This window comes from Schistocerca serialis, chromosome 2, assembly GCF_023864345.2.
Source record: "Schistocerca serialis cubense isolate TAMUIC-IGC-003099 chromosome 2, iqSchSeri2.2, whole genome shotgun sequence".
NCBI classification, from domain to species: domain Eukaryota; kingdom Metazoa; phylum Arthropoda; class Insecta; order Orthoptera; family Acrididae; genus Schistocerca; species Schistocerca serialis.
This window is the reverse complement of record NC_064639.1, coordinates 576,031,719-576,050,970: the sequence shown is the minus strand read 5'-3', so window position 1 is coordinate 576,050,970 and position 19,252 is coordinate 576,031,719. Positions and strand designations below refer to the sequence as shown.

Sequence of the window (19,252 nt, the reverse complement as noted above, 5' to 3'; positions counted from 1 at the left end):
GGAGGATAACACCATCCTTAGCCGTGAGGCGGTAGCGCTAAGTGTAGTAGTTCCGCAACGGATCAGAAGTCTTAGCGGACGGGCGATCTGGCCAACCCTTCTGAATACAGCGTAAAACCCGGGAGAGGGTAGGGTCAGAACCCGTAGCAGCCGCCAGCCGGTCCCCGGTGATGGAGAACCCGTCCACAACCCGCTGCTCAGCAACATCCAGGTGGAAACACAAAAGTTCGTCCCTATTGAATGCCAGATCAGGACCCATGGGAAGGCGACACAGTGCATCAGCATTTGCATGGTGAGCCGTCGGATGGAAATGAATCTCATAATTGAAACGAGACAAGTAAAGAGCCCAACGCTGGAAGCGGTGTGCAGACTCGTCGGGAAGCGACGTTGATGGATGAAACAAGGAAACAAGTGGTTTGTGGTCTGTACCAAGATGAAATTTGGATCCATAAAGAAAAACACCAAACTTATGAAGAGCATAAATAATGGCCAAAGCTTCATTTTCAATTTGAGAATATTTTCATTGGGCATCCATGAGCGTTTTGGAGGCATAAGCAATAACCCAGCAGAAGAACGGTGCGCAAGGACTGCACCAACCCCGTATTGAGAGGCGTCCCTGGCAAGAACAAGATGCTGGCCAGGTTGATAAGTAGCCAGGCACGGGGCCTGTTTCAGCATAGTCTTCAATTTCTGGAAAGCCACATCGCGTGACGCGGACCTGTGAAAAGGCACGTTTTTATGCAACAGGCGATGCAACGGCTGAGCAACCGAAGAAGCAGACAGTAAAAACCTGTGTTAGTATGTTATTTTCTCCAAGAAGGCCTGCAGTTCCTTAACAGATGTAGGGCGAGGAAGGGCATCGATTGCAGCGACAGTTTGCTGATGCGGTCGAATACCATCCCGAGAGAGCCGGAACCCCAAGTATGTGATAGATGCCTGAAAAAATTGTGATTTCTGAAGATTACACTTAAGACCGGCAGTCTGTAAGACATGAAAAAGTGTGCGGAGATTCTGAAGATGTTCTTCAGTGTTGGAGCTAGTGACAACAATGTCGTCCATGTAATTGATACACACAGGAACAGAGAGCAATAATCATTCCAAGAATCGCTGAAAGAGAGCAGGGGCGCTGGCAACCCCGAATGGCAATTGTTGTTATTGATAGAGGCCGAAAGGCGTGTTAAGGACCAGAAACTGCCGGGAAGCAGCGTCGAGAGGAAGTTGATGATAAGCTTCTGACAGGCCAATTTCAGAAAAATACTGGCCTCCAGCAACAATTCTTCAGGTCGGAGCATAGGGTCAGTGTCGATGAGGCAGTGCGCATTTACAGTGGCTTTAAAATCGCCATAGAGACAAATATCACCATTGGGCTTAGCAACGACGACGACAGGAGAGGACCACTCACTGGAAGTGACAGGAAGCAAGACCCCCGAAGTAGTGAGACGATCCAGCTCCCGTTTTACCCGATCATGAAGGGCCACAGGAATGGGCCCAGCCCGAAAAAACTTAGGCCGAGCAGTGGGTTTGAGCGCGATATGAGCTTTAAAGTCATTTGCATGGCCTAACCCAGGAGAAAAAAAGGGACGAAAATGTCGTCGACAAGGAATCCAGTTGAGCATAAGGAATAGCATCAGAGATGATATCGACAGAGTCATCTATGGAGAACAAAAAAAGGCGAAAGGCATCGAAACCAAAGATTTTCTGCTTTACTCTGGTCAACCACAAATATGGGAACAGTGCGAACGACGGATTTGTAAGATACCTCAGCATTAAATTTTTCCAAGAGAGAAATCTTCTGTTTATTGTACGTCCGTAAATGCCGAGTGACAGGTGATAGGATTGGAGAACCCAACTGAAGATACGTCTGAGAATTAATGATAGTGGCAGCAGAACCAGTATCCACCTGCATGCAAACATCCCGACCAAGGATTTGGACTGTGAGGAATAACTTCCCTGAAAGGGAAGAAGTGCAACTGACAGGCATCTCAGAAGCAGAATCAGTGTCACAGTCATGAACATCATGTATGCGGTCGGATTTGCAAACGGAAGACACATGACCCTTCTTTTTGCAATTGTGACACATGGCCCAACGTTGGGGACAATCCTCGCGTGAATGTTTCGTAAAACACCGCGGACATGAAGGAAGTTGCCGGGGGTTTTGCTGCAGTTTCTGAGAGGGTTGTTTACGGTTAGGCCAAGGCTGCGCGTGGGAGCGTACTGCGGCCACGTTGGACGGCGGGGACATGCCGCACACGTCGTCAACAGCGCACAGAGATTGTATTTCCCCGACATCACCCCACGCCTCTATTTGCGCTCCTGCTGTGCGAGAAATTTCTAAAGATTGCGCGATGGATGGAACTTCATCTAGAATCAGATTTGCCAACTGAAGGGCACATTGCCTCACATCTTTGTCGGGTGCCAACCGGATAATAGCATCGCATACCATGGAATCTGCGTAGGACTCTTTGTGAACGTCAGTAACAAATTGACACTTTCGACTGAGGCCATGAAGCTCAGCAGCCCAAGCGCGATAGCATTGATTCGGTTGTTTTTGACAACGATAAAAGGCAACACGAGAGGCTACCACATGCATTTGCTCATGAAAATATACGGACAGAAGTGAGCACATTTCAGCAAAGGACAAAGACGCAGGATCTTTCAAAGGAGCCAATTGCGACAACAATCGATGCATTTGAGGTGAAATCCATGAAAGGAACAGAGACTTACATGTTTGTTCGTCCGTGACATGAAAAGCCAAGAAGTGCTGTCGAAGACGTTTTTCGTAATCAGACCAGTCTTCCACCGTCTCGTCGTAAGGAGGAAAAGGAGGTATATAAAACGACGAGAAATGGCCCACAATGGATGCCGCGACGAAATCGCGAATCGCCGATGTGAGAAGCGTTTGCTGTTCAATGAGACCTTGCAATAGTTGCTCTAAAGTAGCCATGGAAACCTGGTAGGTCAACGATGAAAAGGAAAAATCCACTACCTCGTCGCCAATTGTTACAATGTCAAGCTGAACACACATATTTCAAAAACGACACAACACATGTAAGTCACAGAGCAAGTTGACAAAGCAAGACATGTGAACATGGTAACATTCAAATCAGCACTGAGTCCAAGTCTGACCGCCGCTGGCTGCTTGGCCGCTTAGGTGGCGCGGCTGCTGCATGGCTGGCAGGCAGCGCCGCATATAGAGGACGCGCGTAACTGCGCGGCGGCACTTTGAAAGATCGGCGAGTCACAACAGAGAGAATATACAATTTTCTTAATTTCAGGAGAAGTAGTTCGTGATGTATTCATATGTTTAAGTTTTATGGGATTTGCTTTTTCAACACACTGGCGTGATATTTTACTTGAACTGTTTGTCCCTGTACTTTCGACTATATTTAAGAAAAGATTATTAAATACATTTGCTAACTGTAACTCATCATTTACAACCCTTCCATTCAGTTCAATAGAGATGTTATGCTATTCTGTGGCTGGTTATCCTGTCTCTCATTTCAGTACATTCCATACAGCCATAAGTCTGTTGCCAGAATTACTAACTTTTTTAAAGCTTTTGTTAGTAGTTTTGAATACTTTTTGTAGTGTGCAACTACTGCAGCATCTCTAATCATTGTTGCCAACAGATAATTTCCCTTTTTCTTTCAAAACATACTTTAATTCCTAAAGTGATCCATTGTTTTTTCATATGGCTGTTTCCATCTTTCTTGATTAGCGTCTGCAGAATGCTATTTCCAAATATTGATATGAATTTTTATCATGAAAAATATAAAATTTAATGTTAGCATTTGGTTCACTATAAATTTCATTCCAGGTCATCTGCTGTAAACTATTCATACGAACACTTGTCCCAGAGTTGTTAATTATTCTAACCGATTTCCACATAGCAGTATCCACACTGTAAGGCATCTTATTAATCGTAAATAGCTGTGAATTATGGTCAGAGAGAGCATTTGTTACTGGGTAAACAGTTATTTTCTTGTTCAGAGCTTCACCAAAGAAATCATTGTCAATTACAGTTCTACTTTCTTTATCCGCCCTTGTTGGAAGGTCAATAGCTGAGCTGGAATTTGTAGGATCTAAATAAGGTTCCCAGATCGTTAGGGCTCCTTACCTCAAACGGTAAAAACAGAACCCTTATAGGATCACTTTGACGTCCGTCCGTCCGTCTGTCTGTCTGACTCTTAAAAACCCTTTTTCTCAGGAATGAGTAGATGTATCATGATGAAACTTTAAATTTTTGTTGCATACCAAACTCTATAGTCCCTTGGTAATGTAATAAATATAAGCCAGTACAATCAAAAGACAGTCATTTACATCATGTATTTTGATAGTCGCAAACTCACTCATCAAAACTTACATGGTATTTCCCATTCACCTAGAATCATCATATTTGGCAAGAAGCAAAGTTTCACTGAGTAAGCAAAGGAAAAATTTAAAAATTTGTAATTGTATTACGCAAAAAGCATTTTGTTTGTTATTTATTATCCAACTGTCTGTCTGTTCTCCTCTTAAGATAACTTTTTCTTAGAAAAGAGTAGACTTATATCTTTCCTGTATCAGTACCAATAACAGGCAATAATTATCAAGATTCTAGATTCCCAGGATGAATGAACAATCTATATACATAATTAAGTTTGTAGCAATATTAAGTTTGTTCAGAACCCTTGGTGTATGAGTCCTACTAACATTTACCTGGATTTATTTTCCTGTTACTATCCTGAAGAAAATCTACATTGAAGTCACCACGAACTCTTAACTACTTGCTGGTGTCAGACATTGAACACAGTAAGGAATCCACATCCTGATAAATAGTTCAAAATTTCCCTGTGGGGACCTACCTACAATTACAATTAAAAGAACTACTTTTCCAGTATTAATTCACAAGCACAAACTTCTACATGCTGATCACTACAAAATCTACTGGTCTCAATGTTGAACTTGTGTTCTGTCTTAGTATAGGTAACACCTCCTCGTTTTCCCATAGTAGTTCTTCATTAGTATGCCGCTATATCTAAACTAACCATGTGGTCACGTGGTGCTCTGATAGGCACAGGATGTCTTATATTTTGAGAGCTCATTAAATTTTCAAAACGGGCAAGAAGTTTTCTACTTTATTATTCAATCCTCTTGTATTCTAATGATATAAGTTAACCTTACTTTTCTGTGCATTCTTAAGTATTTTGTGAATCTCTACTGTTATTCTAACTTCTTTTACATCAGGCTGCTGAATCCTGATTCTTACATGCAAAAGGTACCCCTACGACATCACTAACCACAGGGATCTTGCTTTTTGTGATTGTAGCCCTCTGTACATTTTTCTGCAAGAAGCTCAGCCAACCTATCTTAGTCTCTCCTATTCAGATGTAGACCATGTCTAGTATATCCTCATCTCCCAACTGTAGCAACAGGCACTGCATTTGTATGGTATTTCAACACAGCCAGCAGGAGCCCGCTCAACTCAGTGATCACAACGCCCACTGCAATGTTAACCTCCCACAGCTACTACCTAGCAGCAAGGCTCTCTTCTTCCATCTCTCTTTTGGTGCTTCCTAAAACCCATCGTGATGAATATCATCACATATTATATCCAGACCTTGACTTGACTTGAAACCCGCTTGTTCCCTGGGAGTTACCCCAAAAGGCCTCATACTGAAAGTTCCTGTTTCTGGATATAAATGCACTCTACACTAGCACCTTTCACAGTTTCAAATATGGCAGTATCTTGCACTTACCTGCCTCATCAGTGACTTACATGATTCATCTGCCAATTTCCTCTCCATAAGACTTCTCTCCTACAAAATCCTGCAATCATCTGCCCCTCATATTTATTTGGAAAGTATCATCCACCAAGCCAACTTCAAACTGCAACAACATGCCAGGCTTCACCTAAAGAAGCTATGTACGTTTTCCTAGACCTCAAAAGTGGTGTTTCCATTCTTGCCCCTCAACAGCTCCATGAACAGCTGCACCATCAACCACCACTTCTCTCCAACAAACCAAGCTTGGTCAACCTTCTTAACATCTCCCAGCCTTCACAAGTGCCGTGCCTCCTTGAGCTGTGGTAACTAGTGATCACAAGAACCAGTCATAGCAGTACAGTGTTCTAAACCTCTGATCTAAGGCCCTCTCCCCTCCTGCCACAAACCTGCATTTAATCAAGCTGCTTTGGTTAAGGACCTAGTTTCCTTCATATGTCTTGTCAACTGGAAATTATCACTTTGGGACCCAATGTCAAAACTTTTTCAACAGCAAACCTGACACTGAACTCTGCCTTGACCACTTCCAGCCAAAAGCCCTACTTGATATAGCACCACCACCTCAGAATCATCCCTTCCCAGCTTTCCAAGAAGTCCCAATATCCAGCACTGTTTCACAACCCTTTCTCAGGTCCCTGCAATATTACCCTAAACTGTCCTCTGCAGAACTCCAGACTCTTCGTTCTCTAAAAACTGATGAATCCATCATCATTCTCGCAGTGGACAAGGGATCTAAGACTGTGGTTCTTGACCAGCAAGAGTATATAAGTACGTGTGTATACCAGCTTTCTGACAATTCTACATACAGCATCTGCCATCAAGATCTCATCCATGTGATAAAAAGTGACCTACAGTTCCTCCGTAAAATCTCAGGTCCATATTACTTCTTATCCCACCCAAACCACATACTCCCACCTTTTACCTTATTCTTAAGACCCATAAACCAATCACTCTAGCTGCCTCATAGTTGCTGGCTTCAAAGCACCACTGAATGAATATCTGCCTTAGCTGATCAACACCTGCAATGAACAGCCTGAAGCCTCCCCTCCTATGTTACAGACAACAACCATTTCCTATATCATCTGAAATCTGTGCCCACTCCACTCTCACCACACACCTTGCTTGTCACCACTCTATACCATATTCACCATGTACATTGTCCATCTGCTGTTGAACATTATCTCAACCAGTGCCCAACTGATCAAAAACCTATGATGTCCTTCTTGCTCACCTTCATTATCTTTTTACTTATGAACAATTACTTTACCTTTAAGAAGCAGACATATAAATAGAACCGAGGCACAACCGGAAACAAGAATGGCTCCTTTCCCATGGAAACGTTTTAATGGGTTGCTTGGAGATGGCTTTTTTGGGACCCATTAGCCTTCAGCCCCTGGTTAGCGACATCGATGACATCTTTGATGCCATCCTTTCCCTGCCATACAGCAGGCATTTAAGGCAAACACATTTGTTCAGATGCAAACCTTTTACAGCAATACGCCCCCATTCTCACATTAACCTTCACCAGACAAAATTACCCTACCAGCTTAGTTCAAAGGCAGATTTTCCAGGCATCGCATTAAGACCTGGTGCTACTGATCCCTCCAAAAAATAATTTGGGAGAACACCTCTTGCTATTCGGTACTATCTGAATACTATCCTGGTCTTGAATGTATTAATTAGCTACTTCGACAATGCTATGACTTCCTAAAATTATGCCCTGAAATGAGGTCTACTCTGTCTGACATTTTGCCTACCATACCTAGCATAGCTTTCCGTTACATCATCCTCCCGTGCCCCTGTCAAACTCCACAACATACTGGTCAGACTCTATGATCCGTAAGTCCTACTCTATGGCTCCTACCCTTGTGAGTGTCTCCACTGTAGGACTTGCCCTATGCACCCTCCTACCACCGCCTATACCAATCCTGCAACTGGCATACCAAACAGAGAATCATCTGTGAAAAAACACGTCATATACCAGCTGTTACATAAAAAAAATGGTTTGGCCTTCTACATTGGTATTATAACCACCAACTTATCAGTTAGGATGACTGGGCATAGATTGTGGGTGTGACATGGGCAACACACAGTATCCTGTTGCGGAGCATGATCTGCAACATGACAATCATGATGCTGGTGCGTTTTACCACACATGAAAACTGGATATCCCCTCCCCCCCCCCCCCCCACCCAAACAGCAGTTTCTCAGAACTATGTAGGTGGGAACTGGTGTTACAACTTGTCCTTGGCTCTCGCCACCCATCTGGCCCTAATTTACATTAATTTCTTTGGTTTCAACCTTTCCTTTTAGTAACTGTCCCTCTTTTCACTCCCTTTTAGTTTTCTACATCTTTTATTTTCTGATCTGTCTTCCACTGCCCCCCCCCCCCCCCCAAACACAATACAATACAATAATGCACTTCGTTTCCCACTCTTACTAACTATTGCATGAAGTTTTCTCAGTAAGCTTTGTCTTGCTTATTACACTATTTTCCACCTTTAAACTCTCCAATTTTCCCCATTAATCAGTCCTTCCTTCTCATCCTGTCTGGTTGATCTCCTCTGACACAGTGTTCTCGCTGACTTTTCCATTAACTCTTCCTATTTTCTGAACCTTACCAGTCCTTTTCCTTCATCCCTGTTCCTGCCCCTTCAATCCTTCTGACAGATAAAGGGTCACTGACTTGGAAAGCTTATACATTTCCTTAACTTTTATGTGCATTTTCTCTTGCCACAACTCAGTGAGTAATTTTTTTTACCTATCCCATTATATTTTCCAAAAATGATTGTTTTTGTTGATGTATCCGACATAGTTCTACAGGCAACCAGAAAACAGTGGCTCTCTTTACTTTTAATCCTGAGAGACACCATTTGTTGCAAAGCGCATTAAATAGGGCAGTAAATCCATGACTGAATTATCAGATTGCACCATATAATGCCTGCTCATGGCGTACAGCCTTCCATGGTATACAAGAATAGTCTTTCACAGTGCACTGTGGTTGATTTAATTTAAGACTGTCGTTAGGTAAGACTTTTCTCTTGTGGTCTGCATGGAGTATATTTAGAATGTCACATCATGGGCAGAGATGTCAGAAGCTAAGTCTAACTAGTACATAACCTTATCTATCACCTTTGTTGCCATGACAATATTATGAAAAGGACAGATTGCTACGTGCCTTATAACGGAAATGTTGAGAGTGGTATTACACGTTACAACAGACTGCCAGTCTGCATCACAAAGTTATTAGAAGCTAAAAAAAATTTAAAGCATAATTTCAAAAATTTCTGTTGGAACAGTGCTTTTGTTTGGTCACTGAGGATGTAGGGCAACAATGTTTATAGTTATACAATGAAACACAAACTATGGATGCTGTGCAGTGTGTTATTGTCTAACACTGATGGTTTCATTGGTCTTGTGTCACATGACTATTATTTTTGCACAATTGACCTTTCTTCTTCTTTCTCCTTTTGTTTGGATCTGAAGATGTCTTATTACAGTCTGAAATAGGTTCAAAATGGTTCAAATGGCTCTGAGCACTATGGGACTTAACATCTGTGGTCATCAGTCCCCTAGAACTTAGAACTACTTAAACCTAACTAACCTAACACCACACACATCCATGCCTGAGGCAGGATTCGAACCTGCGACCGTAGCAGTCAAGTGGTTTCAGACTGAATTGCCTAGAACCGCATGGCCACACCAGCTGGCTGAAATAGGTTACATGGGGAGAGGAGCAGGAAAGTATTCCAGACAGGGTTTTGTCATTATAATATTTTAAATTAGTACAGAGCTCTAATGACTACCTGGCAGAAGGTCGACTTCTGGAAGAACATTCTGAAGACCAGCATGTTGTTGTGACAAAAATTCATCCACTGTTATGGGCAAACCAAGATCTTCAACCATAATTTTTGCCGAATCTCTTTCCAATGTACCCATTAGTTTCATGCGAACAGACCATGGGTATTCCTTATTATATTTCGCAGCAATAGCCGTATATAATTTCAAATATGTTGATTCAGTATCTGCAGAAAATATAATAAGCTTATACATAACAAAACATATTAAGAAAAATATGTCTGTAAAATTAAAGATACAAATCACCTCAACACAGTACCTGCAAAGAGCAGAGAAAGAAGCTTCATAGTTAAATACCATTATTTAATTTCAATGTAGTATAATAATGGGTGTGACAGAATTTGTATTGTGTTGTTTCGTACTTACAAGCACGTGATTTGTCTACATTACAGTCTTCCAATATGCGGATGGTAATTTGTACTAGTAGTATTAATGATTTCCATTGGTAGCACATTTATAGTATCCTCTGACTGACACAAGAAGTGTAAGTCCACAACAGAGTTAAAAAAAGCATGGAAATACGTCTGAAGTCAATGCCAAGTTCCCTTACTCTTACATGTATTACTGTAATTTGCCAAAAATATATCAGGACTGTACAAAAGTCACAAACATAGCCTATTGAGGAGTAACTCAGAAGCAGGTAAGTGGGTCATGGATCAAAGTATATGTATAATTTTACAATAAAAACAGTTAAAATGATATCATGGTCTTGTAATAAAACTCCAACTTGAAAAAACTTTAAACATGTTATCAAATGCAAACTGCATGTGATGTGAGGAAACAAGCCTGGCATATAATGTCTCAAGACTAATAAGAATCTCTAAAATAGTAAAAATAAAGCTTCAAAGACTGTACAGTCAGCATGCAAGTGACTTCTCATATTATGTGACAATAATATCTTATTGAATGGTAAAAATACTACTGACTGTAGCACCCAAAATTCAAGAAATGATAAGAATCAAGAAGTCAAAGGTCTCTTAATCCAACAAAATTAACATAAATCAAAATATTAAAAACTCGCTAAAAGTTTACTTTTATTTATGGAGTCCTAACAACAAATTCTTGTTAAAAATAAATTGTGACCAAAGATAGAAAAATATAAATAATTCCTTCTGCATATGAAGAAATTGATGAAATGTATGATGAGATAAAAGAAATTATTCAGGCAGTGAAAGAAGAAGAAAATTTAATAGTCATGGGTGACTGGAATTCGAGAGTAGGAAAAGGGAGAGAAGGAAACATAGTAGGTGAATATGGATTGGGGGTAAGAAATGAAAGAGGAAGCCGTCTGGTAGAATTTTGCACAGAGTATAACTTAATCATAGCTAACACTTGGTTCAAGAATCATAAAAGAAGGTTGTACACATGGAAGGATCCTGGAGATACTAGAGGGTATCAGAGAGATTACATAATGGTAAGGCAGAGATTTAGGAACCAGGTTTTAAATTGTAAGACATTTCCAAGGGCAGAGGTGGACTGACCAGAATCTATTGGTTATGAACTGTAGATTAAAACTGAAGAAACTGCAAAAAGATGGGAATTTAAGGAGATGGGACCTGGATAAACTGACTAAACCAGACGTTGTACAGAGTTTCAGGGAGAGCGTAAGGGAACAATTGACAAGAACGGGGGAAAGAAATACCGTAGAAGGAGAATGGCTAGCTCTGAGGGATGAAGTAGTGAAGGCAGCAGAGGATCAAGTAGGTAAAAAGACAAGGGCTAGTAGAAATCCTTGGGTAACAGAAGAAATATTGAATTTAATTGATGAAAGGAGAAAATATAAAAATGCAGTAAATGAAGCAGGCAAAAAGGAATACAAACGTCTCAAAAATGAGAGAGACAGGAAGTGCAAAATGGCTAAGCAGGGATGGCTAGGGCACAAATGTAAGTATGTAGAGGCTTATCTCACTAGGGGTAAGATAGATACTACCTACAGGAAAATTAAAGAGACCTTACGAGGAAAGAGAACCACTTGTATGAATATCAAGAGCTCAGATGGAAACCCAATTCTAAGCAAAGAAGGGAAAGCAGAAAGGTGGAAGGATTATATAGAGGGTCTATACAAGGGCGATGTACTTGAGAGCAATATTATGTAAATGGAAGAGGATATAGACGAAGATGAAATGGGGGATATAATACTGCGTGAAGAGTTTGACACAGCACTGAAAGACCTGAGTCGAAACAAGGCCCCGGGAGTATACAACATTCCATTAGAACTACTTACAGCCTTAGGAGAGCCTGTCCTGACAAAACTCTACCATCTGGTGAGCAAGATGTATGAGACAGGCGAAATACCCTCAGACTTCAAGAAAAATATAATAATTCCAATCCCAAAGAAAGCAGGTGTTGACAGATGTGAAAATTACCGAACTATCAGTTTAATAAGTCAGAGCTGCAAATACTAACACGAATTCTTTACAGACGAATGGAAAAAATGGTAGAAGCCGACCTTGGGGAAGATCAGTTAGAATTCCATAGAAATGTTGGAACACGTGAGGCAATACTGACCCTACGAGATATCTTAGAAAATATATTAAGGAAAGGCAAACCTACGTTTCTAGCATTTGTAGACTTAGAGAAAGCTTTTGACAATGTTTACTGGAATACTCTCTTTCAAATTCTAAAGGTGGCAGGGGTAAAATACAGGGAGCGAAAGGCTATTTACAATTTGTACAGAAACCAGATGGCAGTTATAAGAGTCGAGGGGCATGAAAGGGAAGCAGTGGTTCAGCAGGGAGTGAGACAGGGTTACAGTCTCTCCCTGATGTTATTCAATCTGTATATTGAGCAAGCAGTAAAGGAAACAAAAGAATAATTCGGAGTGGGTATTAAAATCCATGGAGAAGAAATGAAAACTTTGAGGTTCGCCAATGACATTGTAATTCTGTCAGAGACAGAAAAGGACTTGGAAGAGCCGTTGAACGGAATGGACAGTGTCTTGAAAGGAGGATAGAAGATGAAAATCAACAAAAGCAAAACAACGATAATGGAATGTAGTCGAGTTAACTTGGGTGATGCTGAGCGAATTAGATTAGGAAATGAGACAGTTAAAGTAGTAAAGGAGTTTTGCTATTTGGGGAGCAAAATAACTGATGATGGTCGAAGTAGAGAGGATATAAAATGTAGACTGGCAATGACAAGGAAAGCCTTTCTGAAGAAGAGAAATTTGTTAACATCGAGTATAGATTTCAGTGTCAGGAAGTCGTTTCTGAAGAGTATTTGTATGGGATGTAGCCATGTGAAAGATGGGAAATAAATTGTTTAAACAAGACCAGAATAGAAGCTTTTGAGATCTGGTGTTACAGAAGAATGCTGAAGATTAGATGGGTAGATCATGCAACTAACGAGGTGGTACTGAATCAAATTGGGGAGAAGAGGAATTTGTGGCAGAACTTGACTATAATACCGGATCGGTTGGTAGGACACGTTCTGAGGCATCAAGGAATCACTCATTTAGTATTGGTGGGAAGCATGGAGCATAAAAAACTTAGAGGGAGACTAGGAGATTAACACACTAAGCAGATTCAGAAGACTGTAGGTTGCAGTAGTTACTTGAAAATGAAGGAGCTTGCACAGGATAGACTAGCACAGAGAGCTACAGTCTCTGGACCGAAGACCACCACCACCACCACCACCACCACCACCACCACCACAACAACAACAACAACAATCACATACATTTCCTATCACCAACCATTATCATACATACAGGCAACATTCTGCCTGGATCTTAACATTGTAGATGAAACAAATGGAATTTCATCTGCTTTAAATTCATTAACCGAGAATGCAGTATCACCACTGGAATCTTTGTTTACTCTGATTTTGTTTAAAGCAGTGGGGCTTGAACTAGTGACTTTTCTCTTGGTATGTTGGCATGCATGTAGATGGTGCAAACTTGGGGACCCCTACCTGCAGCATGCTGTACAAATGGAACCAAAGAAGATATCAAGTTGTAACTTTGTACATAACCATCCAATACATTGTGGAACAGTCCCATTAAGTTTCATCAGATCTGAAAATCTCTAGCACGAACCCCTTGTCCAGTTGACATTGAAGACTCTGGAAGGAGTTTTCCTGTCTGGCCACCCTGATGTAGGTTTTCCTAAACCATTTTGGGTAAATTCTGGGATGGTTTCTTAAAAGGCCACAGCCAACCACATGTTCTATCCTCATAAAAACATACTTATATATTCTGTGAGTATGCTTATCTTGAGCAGTTTATTTTCACTCTATTATGACCAGTAAAATTTTGAGATGACCCTGGATGACTAAACAAATAATAAATCAATTACCGTTAATGACTGCTTAACCACAGCATACTGTTACATTGCACCTACACTATGTAAATAAGCAGGCACATCCACAAGGTTCTTGCTAGAAATGTCCCCACACTGACTGGCAATAGATGTCACAGTTTTCTTTCACTCCAGTGGCAACCCAATTGGCAGCCATTTTAGGATAGCTGGGTTTAGCCATCAAACAAACACTGTATCTCATCCTATACAGGTTGCACATATCTTAGTCCCTCTGTGATCGGTGCAAACTGGCTAACTCAAAGCCGCTCTGGAATGTTTACACTTCCTGTCAACTTTAGCTACACAGCAGTAGTGTGCACTTTGCAATAAAGAGCCATTGGGAGTAGTGTTGATTCATGTAAAATGTCATGTTTAATGATTATTAATATTATTTTCAAAAATGAGCAAGAAGGCTGTACCTGGTCCTTCTAACAATTTGCCATCAAATTCTGTGCCAATTCTGCAAAACATTGCACCATAACATGTTCATTTATTTTTATAATCTAAAGGCTGGCTGCTCTGGGAGATGGTGAGGGGTGGTGTGTGTGTGTGTGTGGGGGGGGGGGGGGGGGGGGGATGAGGAGGAGGAGGAAGTTTGTCTCAGGATTCAATAACAGACAAGCTGATTGCACACTACTGCTTCCAGCACTCTCTGCTTAGGAGACAAGTAAAAGTGTGTGGTCCAAACACCTTTTAGCGAATTGACAAGTGTTCTGGATGAAGATTTGGCTTCTGACACAGCAAGTTTTCTAAGTAGAAGTAATGGTTCTTGTTTTATGAGCGAGGGAGACTGTATTCTGAATATGAAAACTGAGAGTTCTAGTATTTAGTTATCACCTCTTCAACAGCACAGAACTCTTTGTCACCCGATAGTCTAAGAGAATTGTGATTGAAATATAAAATTAGACCATCTGGACAAACACAGAAAGACACACATAGATGATACTTCTTCCATCAGAACACACAACAGTGAAAATACAGGCTGGTATGTATTACATCCAGTAATCACTAGGATAAAAAAAAAAAAAAAATAAAAAAAAAAGTTGATGATTTTACATTCAACAACATGGATGTCACTGTACGGATAAATATTTGGTAATATTTAAGTCTTCATGATATTCATCTGAATTTATTTAGCAGAAACAAATTCATAATATCAATATAACAGGTAACTGTAAGTAACTGAAAAAGTAAAGGATCAATCACTTAATGTGGTGTGATAACCATGGGACACTACAGACTGATCTTTTAAAGATTCTGAAAAGGAAGGTGGTTAAAAAAAAACATAATGAGCTAAAACTGGACATCGCTTTAATTGACCACACTGATACAAACAAATTCTTGTGTGCAATTCATCATCCTTTTGGAAGCTTGACTGTGAAAATTATAAATTAAAATGTAGCATCTGGTTCTGTCAAAGATAAGGCATTTAGTTTCCAACCACAATTGGAGACCTCTGATATAACCTCTAATATAACTGAACACCAATCCCACTAATTGAGCATGAAACAAATACTTACTATCTAGTCCCTTCTGACATAGCTACACTCACTCATTGTACACACATAAGCTTGTTTACTTTTGCATATTTTTGATAAGTGTTGCATTATTTCCAAATGAGAACAGGTTGAGTCTTATTAATATTTACTTAAGTGTCCTTTAGCACCATTTCACTCAGCAGCTGTGAAAAGATCATTAGTGCATCAGTTCCTTATAATACATATCTGCTTCTGTTTTTCCAGCATGTCCACATTCGCATTCCTTGAGTTCTGTAGATCTCAGCAATAAGGGCAACTTTCAGGGATGAGGAATGAGTCAAGGTACACATTAACAAAAAAACAAGGATATAACAGAAACTATATATTTACACCACATTAACAACAAACTATCACTATCTTGCTTAGTGCTACTCACACACACAGGGTCAAGACTAGTTTTGGACACTAGCCCACTTATGGACACTTCTGAATACCAATCAATCTTACAATAGCTTATTATAAACAAAATGACATGTACTATTTAAATAGATATACAAGCATTTCTTTGTTTAAGTCATCATTTTGTGAAATGTCTGTGTTGAAGAAGCTGAGTTTCATAGACTTTTTCTTTAAGGAATGCATCATTGATTTTTCATATTCTACACATTCAAATAAAATAGCTATCACAAGAAACTTAAACTGTTGGGAAGTAAGGTCAAGTACTATAGTTTCATTTCTAACAAGCTAAATATGTGACAACCCAAAAACATACCATTAAACTTCTATGACCAACATATGTTTGGCCTCTTTTGAAAATATACACAAAACATCTGCATTGTAACTAGGCTAATTTTATTTAAGTAGGCTTACTTAAATATTTCTCATATTTTTATGCCAAGAAAGACTTAATATTCTTGCTTCAACATCTCCTATTAATTTAGCTAGCTTTTTAACACAATTACATGTGCAACATAAATTATGAAAGTATAACATTCCTTTAACTCAAGGTTTTTGAATCACCCAAAGAGTGAGACTTCAGTATTCCTCAGCGACATTAAAAATGAAGGTTGCTACCGCAAACAATTTGTACAATGTTACAAGAACATCAATAAATAAAATTCTGGTCTAGCTCCCCAAGAATGTGCTACACACGGTGGCCCATATTCTGTCTAGTGGGGGAGGGGGAAATAACAAACGAGATGTTGATGTACTTGATTCTGGACTGTTGCAACATGAGGTATAAGTGAACATTTGTTCCTTCGTCACTTCAATGTACATACTGGTAACTTTAAGAAAGATTAGTTAATGAAGTATGCTTTTACTTTCCCTTTGAATTGGTAGCCTATACATTCTCAATTTTTTTTGTTTATTCTGGAAAGAAGACTGTTTATTATCTTTCCACCACAGTACATTACTCGATTCTGTATACTAGACAAGGTCACAAAGTCTATATTAAAATTATTTTTGCGTCTCTGTGATCTCCTCGTCATGATTTTATTGAATGGGCAGTTTTAATCTATCATAACTTTGAGTCATGTTCGTGGCGTTGAAAAACGCTTTCAATATAACGCTGGTTTGGGCTGGTAGCTGGTATGTATATTAGTTTTTGACACCTAAATTCCATAGTTAATCAGTTCTCGGCATATAGTTCGACCGGTATTTCATGCACACAATAGTGAGAATTATGTAAAGGTTACACATTTAACGAGATCACGTAGACGCCTGTTCAGAAAAACTTGTTTCATCACCAGCTCTCGAATTTATTGTAGTAAAGACTGTAACTGACACGCAAATTACGTAGACTTAGTTATTTGATAACAATTACCAAGTAGAAGTCCATCCAAATCGAAAATACAATGTGTTACTGGTTGGAACCCCATCGATTCTTGCGGCCTTGATAGCTTTCCGTAAATAACCAGTGGCAATGCCCGCAGCGCAACTGACCTGCGGAACAAATATCAGAATGCTACGGATCAATGTGTTAACCGACAAGTACTGCATGTTGTGTGTCAATATATCGACACGGTTACAGTTCGTGGAATTAAATTTGGCTCTACTTATCACATATGTTCAACAGTAATACCAACCTTATGTAAAGATATAAAGTGACTACAAAATCAGCACGATTGGACGGATCTATGTTGTGGTGACGTGTGTTTTAATAATATATCAATATGCAGGAAAAATGAGTGATCTGTCACTGTTCAATAAAATATTGAAGTGTGGTGTCTGGAAACCTTCTTGTAGATTATATAATTGCTCTGATAAACGCCGGAAATATTTTACGTTAATCGATTGGAAACCATTCTATAAATTCGAGTTATCGTGACACCTAGTGTGCTGAATAACGTAGAAAACCTGATTAGAATTTACAATTAGGACTTCCATGCGTCGTTAATCATAACTGCTACTAACATTAATTTAATCTCTTTTGAATGGTCGTACTAAAAGTCCATTCGCAAGTTGTCACAAATAACCAGTGAAACGCGAATAAGCACTTCGGCACCGTACACACACTAGAACGTGCAAACCTTACGTTATAGGTCTCACGTGTATTCCTTCCGTCCCTTCATTTGTAAAGGTGCCAGTACACTGGGTGTAACTGAAGAGTTGCTCTAGGTAGAGCTCTCTGGGGAGTCTACCCGTGTAACACCGACGAGAGAGTCGAGAAAGTTTAACGCCGTTGCCAGAGTGGCAAATCTATGGGCAGCAGCACGTCGTTCCATCACTTTAGCGAAAGCAGCCTAATTTTTTTAGTCAGTTTACAAGTAGACCTGGCGCTCTACAAATGTTTCACCGAAATACTTCGGAGATTTGACAAGTTTTGTACGCAACACTGAATAAACATGTAGTTTGTTTGGAATGCATCCAGAGTTGCAGCATATTGATTCAAAAAAGTAAAGAGACAGAACGAAAAGCTTTTGAAACCATTACAGTTCTTAGAAACAAATGTTGAGGAAGTAAGCAGAAAACTACAAAATCTGCGATGTCAAATGAATTAGCAAGTCAGAAAAATGAATCAGGATGGAGTGATGATGGCTCTGACGAAGTTGAAAAATAGGCGCAGAAAATTTTTGATTCTCTGAAGTTAGGGTTTTCTAGCTGTGTGAAAAGGATTGAAACAATGCTACACTTAACGTACATTTTTTTTTCTTTCTGTGTCATAATTCTTATACCACAACCAATTTCAGCAAAAAATGAAAATCATCGTGAGACACTGGCAAAAATTTATGCAAGAGTTCACATCTTCGTTTCTGTTTCTTTCAGTATCTGGGCATGTGCTTTCTCTTCTCCTTGTTCACCGATCTCGTTTCTCGCTTCATATTTCTTCTGAATTAGATCTGTTTCTCTTTCTAAGCAAATCTGTTACAGTAGCAGCAACAACACATTTTAACTGGTGATTGTACAATGTTCCCAGCTGTACTTGACCTATGTGGAATCAGAATCTTGTCCGTCTTTCAGTATCTTTCATACAATTAGCTTCGTCAGCTAGTCTCTCTCAAATACACGTAAGTCATAAAGTTGTCCAGTTAGGCTGTCTCTAAGACAGGCGAAATTTTTTTACAGGGCACTCTGACAGGTAGAGCGTTGTAGCAAGAGATGACAGTGCGTACTTCAGGCAATGATACTTGCTAACCTCCTTGATAAGCGTGTCCTTTCGCCTATTCAACAAAATCTCTCACAGATCCCTATTGTAACACGTGGAAAGGTAAACATAAAATGTTTCAATTTTTCGGTTGAGAGATAGTGGTTGTTACATTTTATCATTGGGCTGATTATTGAGAGCACTGAACACACTTTTTCTTGCAGTGACTGAAGAGAGAATACTATCGTCATGATGCTTAGATTTATCATG

General features: G+C 39.9%; 1 protein-coding gene across 3 annotated transcripts in view; it reads right to left on the bottom strand.

Annotated features, from left to right (window-relative positions):
• The window catches only part of LOC126457577 (probable pseudouridine-5'-phosphatase), a 49,386-nt gene extending 31,410 nt beyond the window's left edge, over positions 1-17,976 (bottom strand). Inside the window, exons 1-3 of one of the 3 annotated variants that reach the window (XM_050094003.1) lie at positions 17,933-17,976; positions 17,222-17,340; positions 9,569-9,787 (exon numbers count right to left, since the gene is read on the bottom strand). In XM_050094003.1, coding sequence (XP_049949960.1) covers positions 9,569-9,787; positions 17,222-17,276 — 274 coding nt within the window. In that variant the 5' untranslated portion in view covers positions 17,277-17,340; positions 17,933-17,976. Of the gene's footprint in view, positions 1-9,568; positions 9,788-17,221; positions 17,462-17,483; positions 17,503-17,932 lie in introns of those variants that run through there. The other 2 variants (XM_050094002.1, XM_050094004.1) reach the window with 2 other exon arrangements.
• Positions 17,977-19,252: the final 1,276 nt, after the last annotated feature.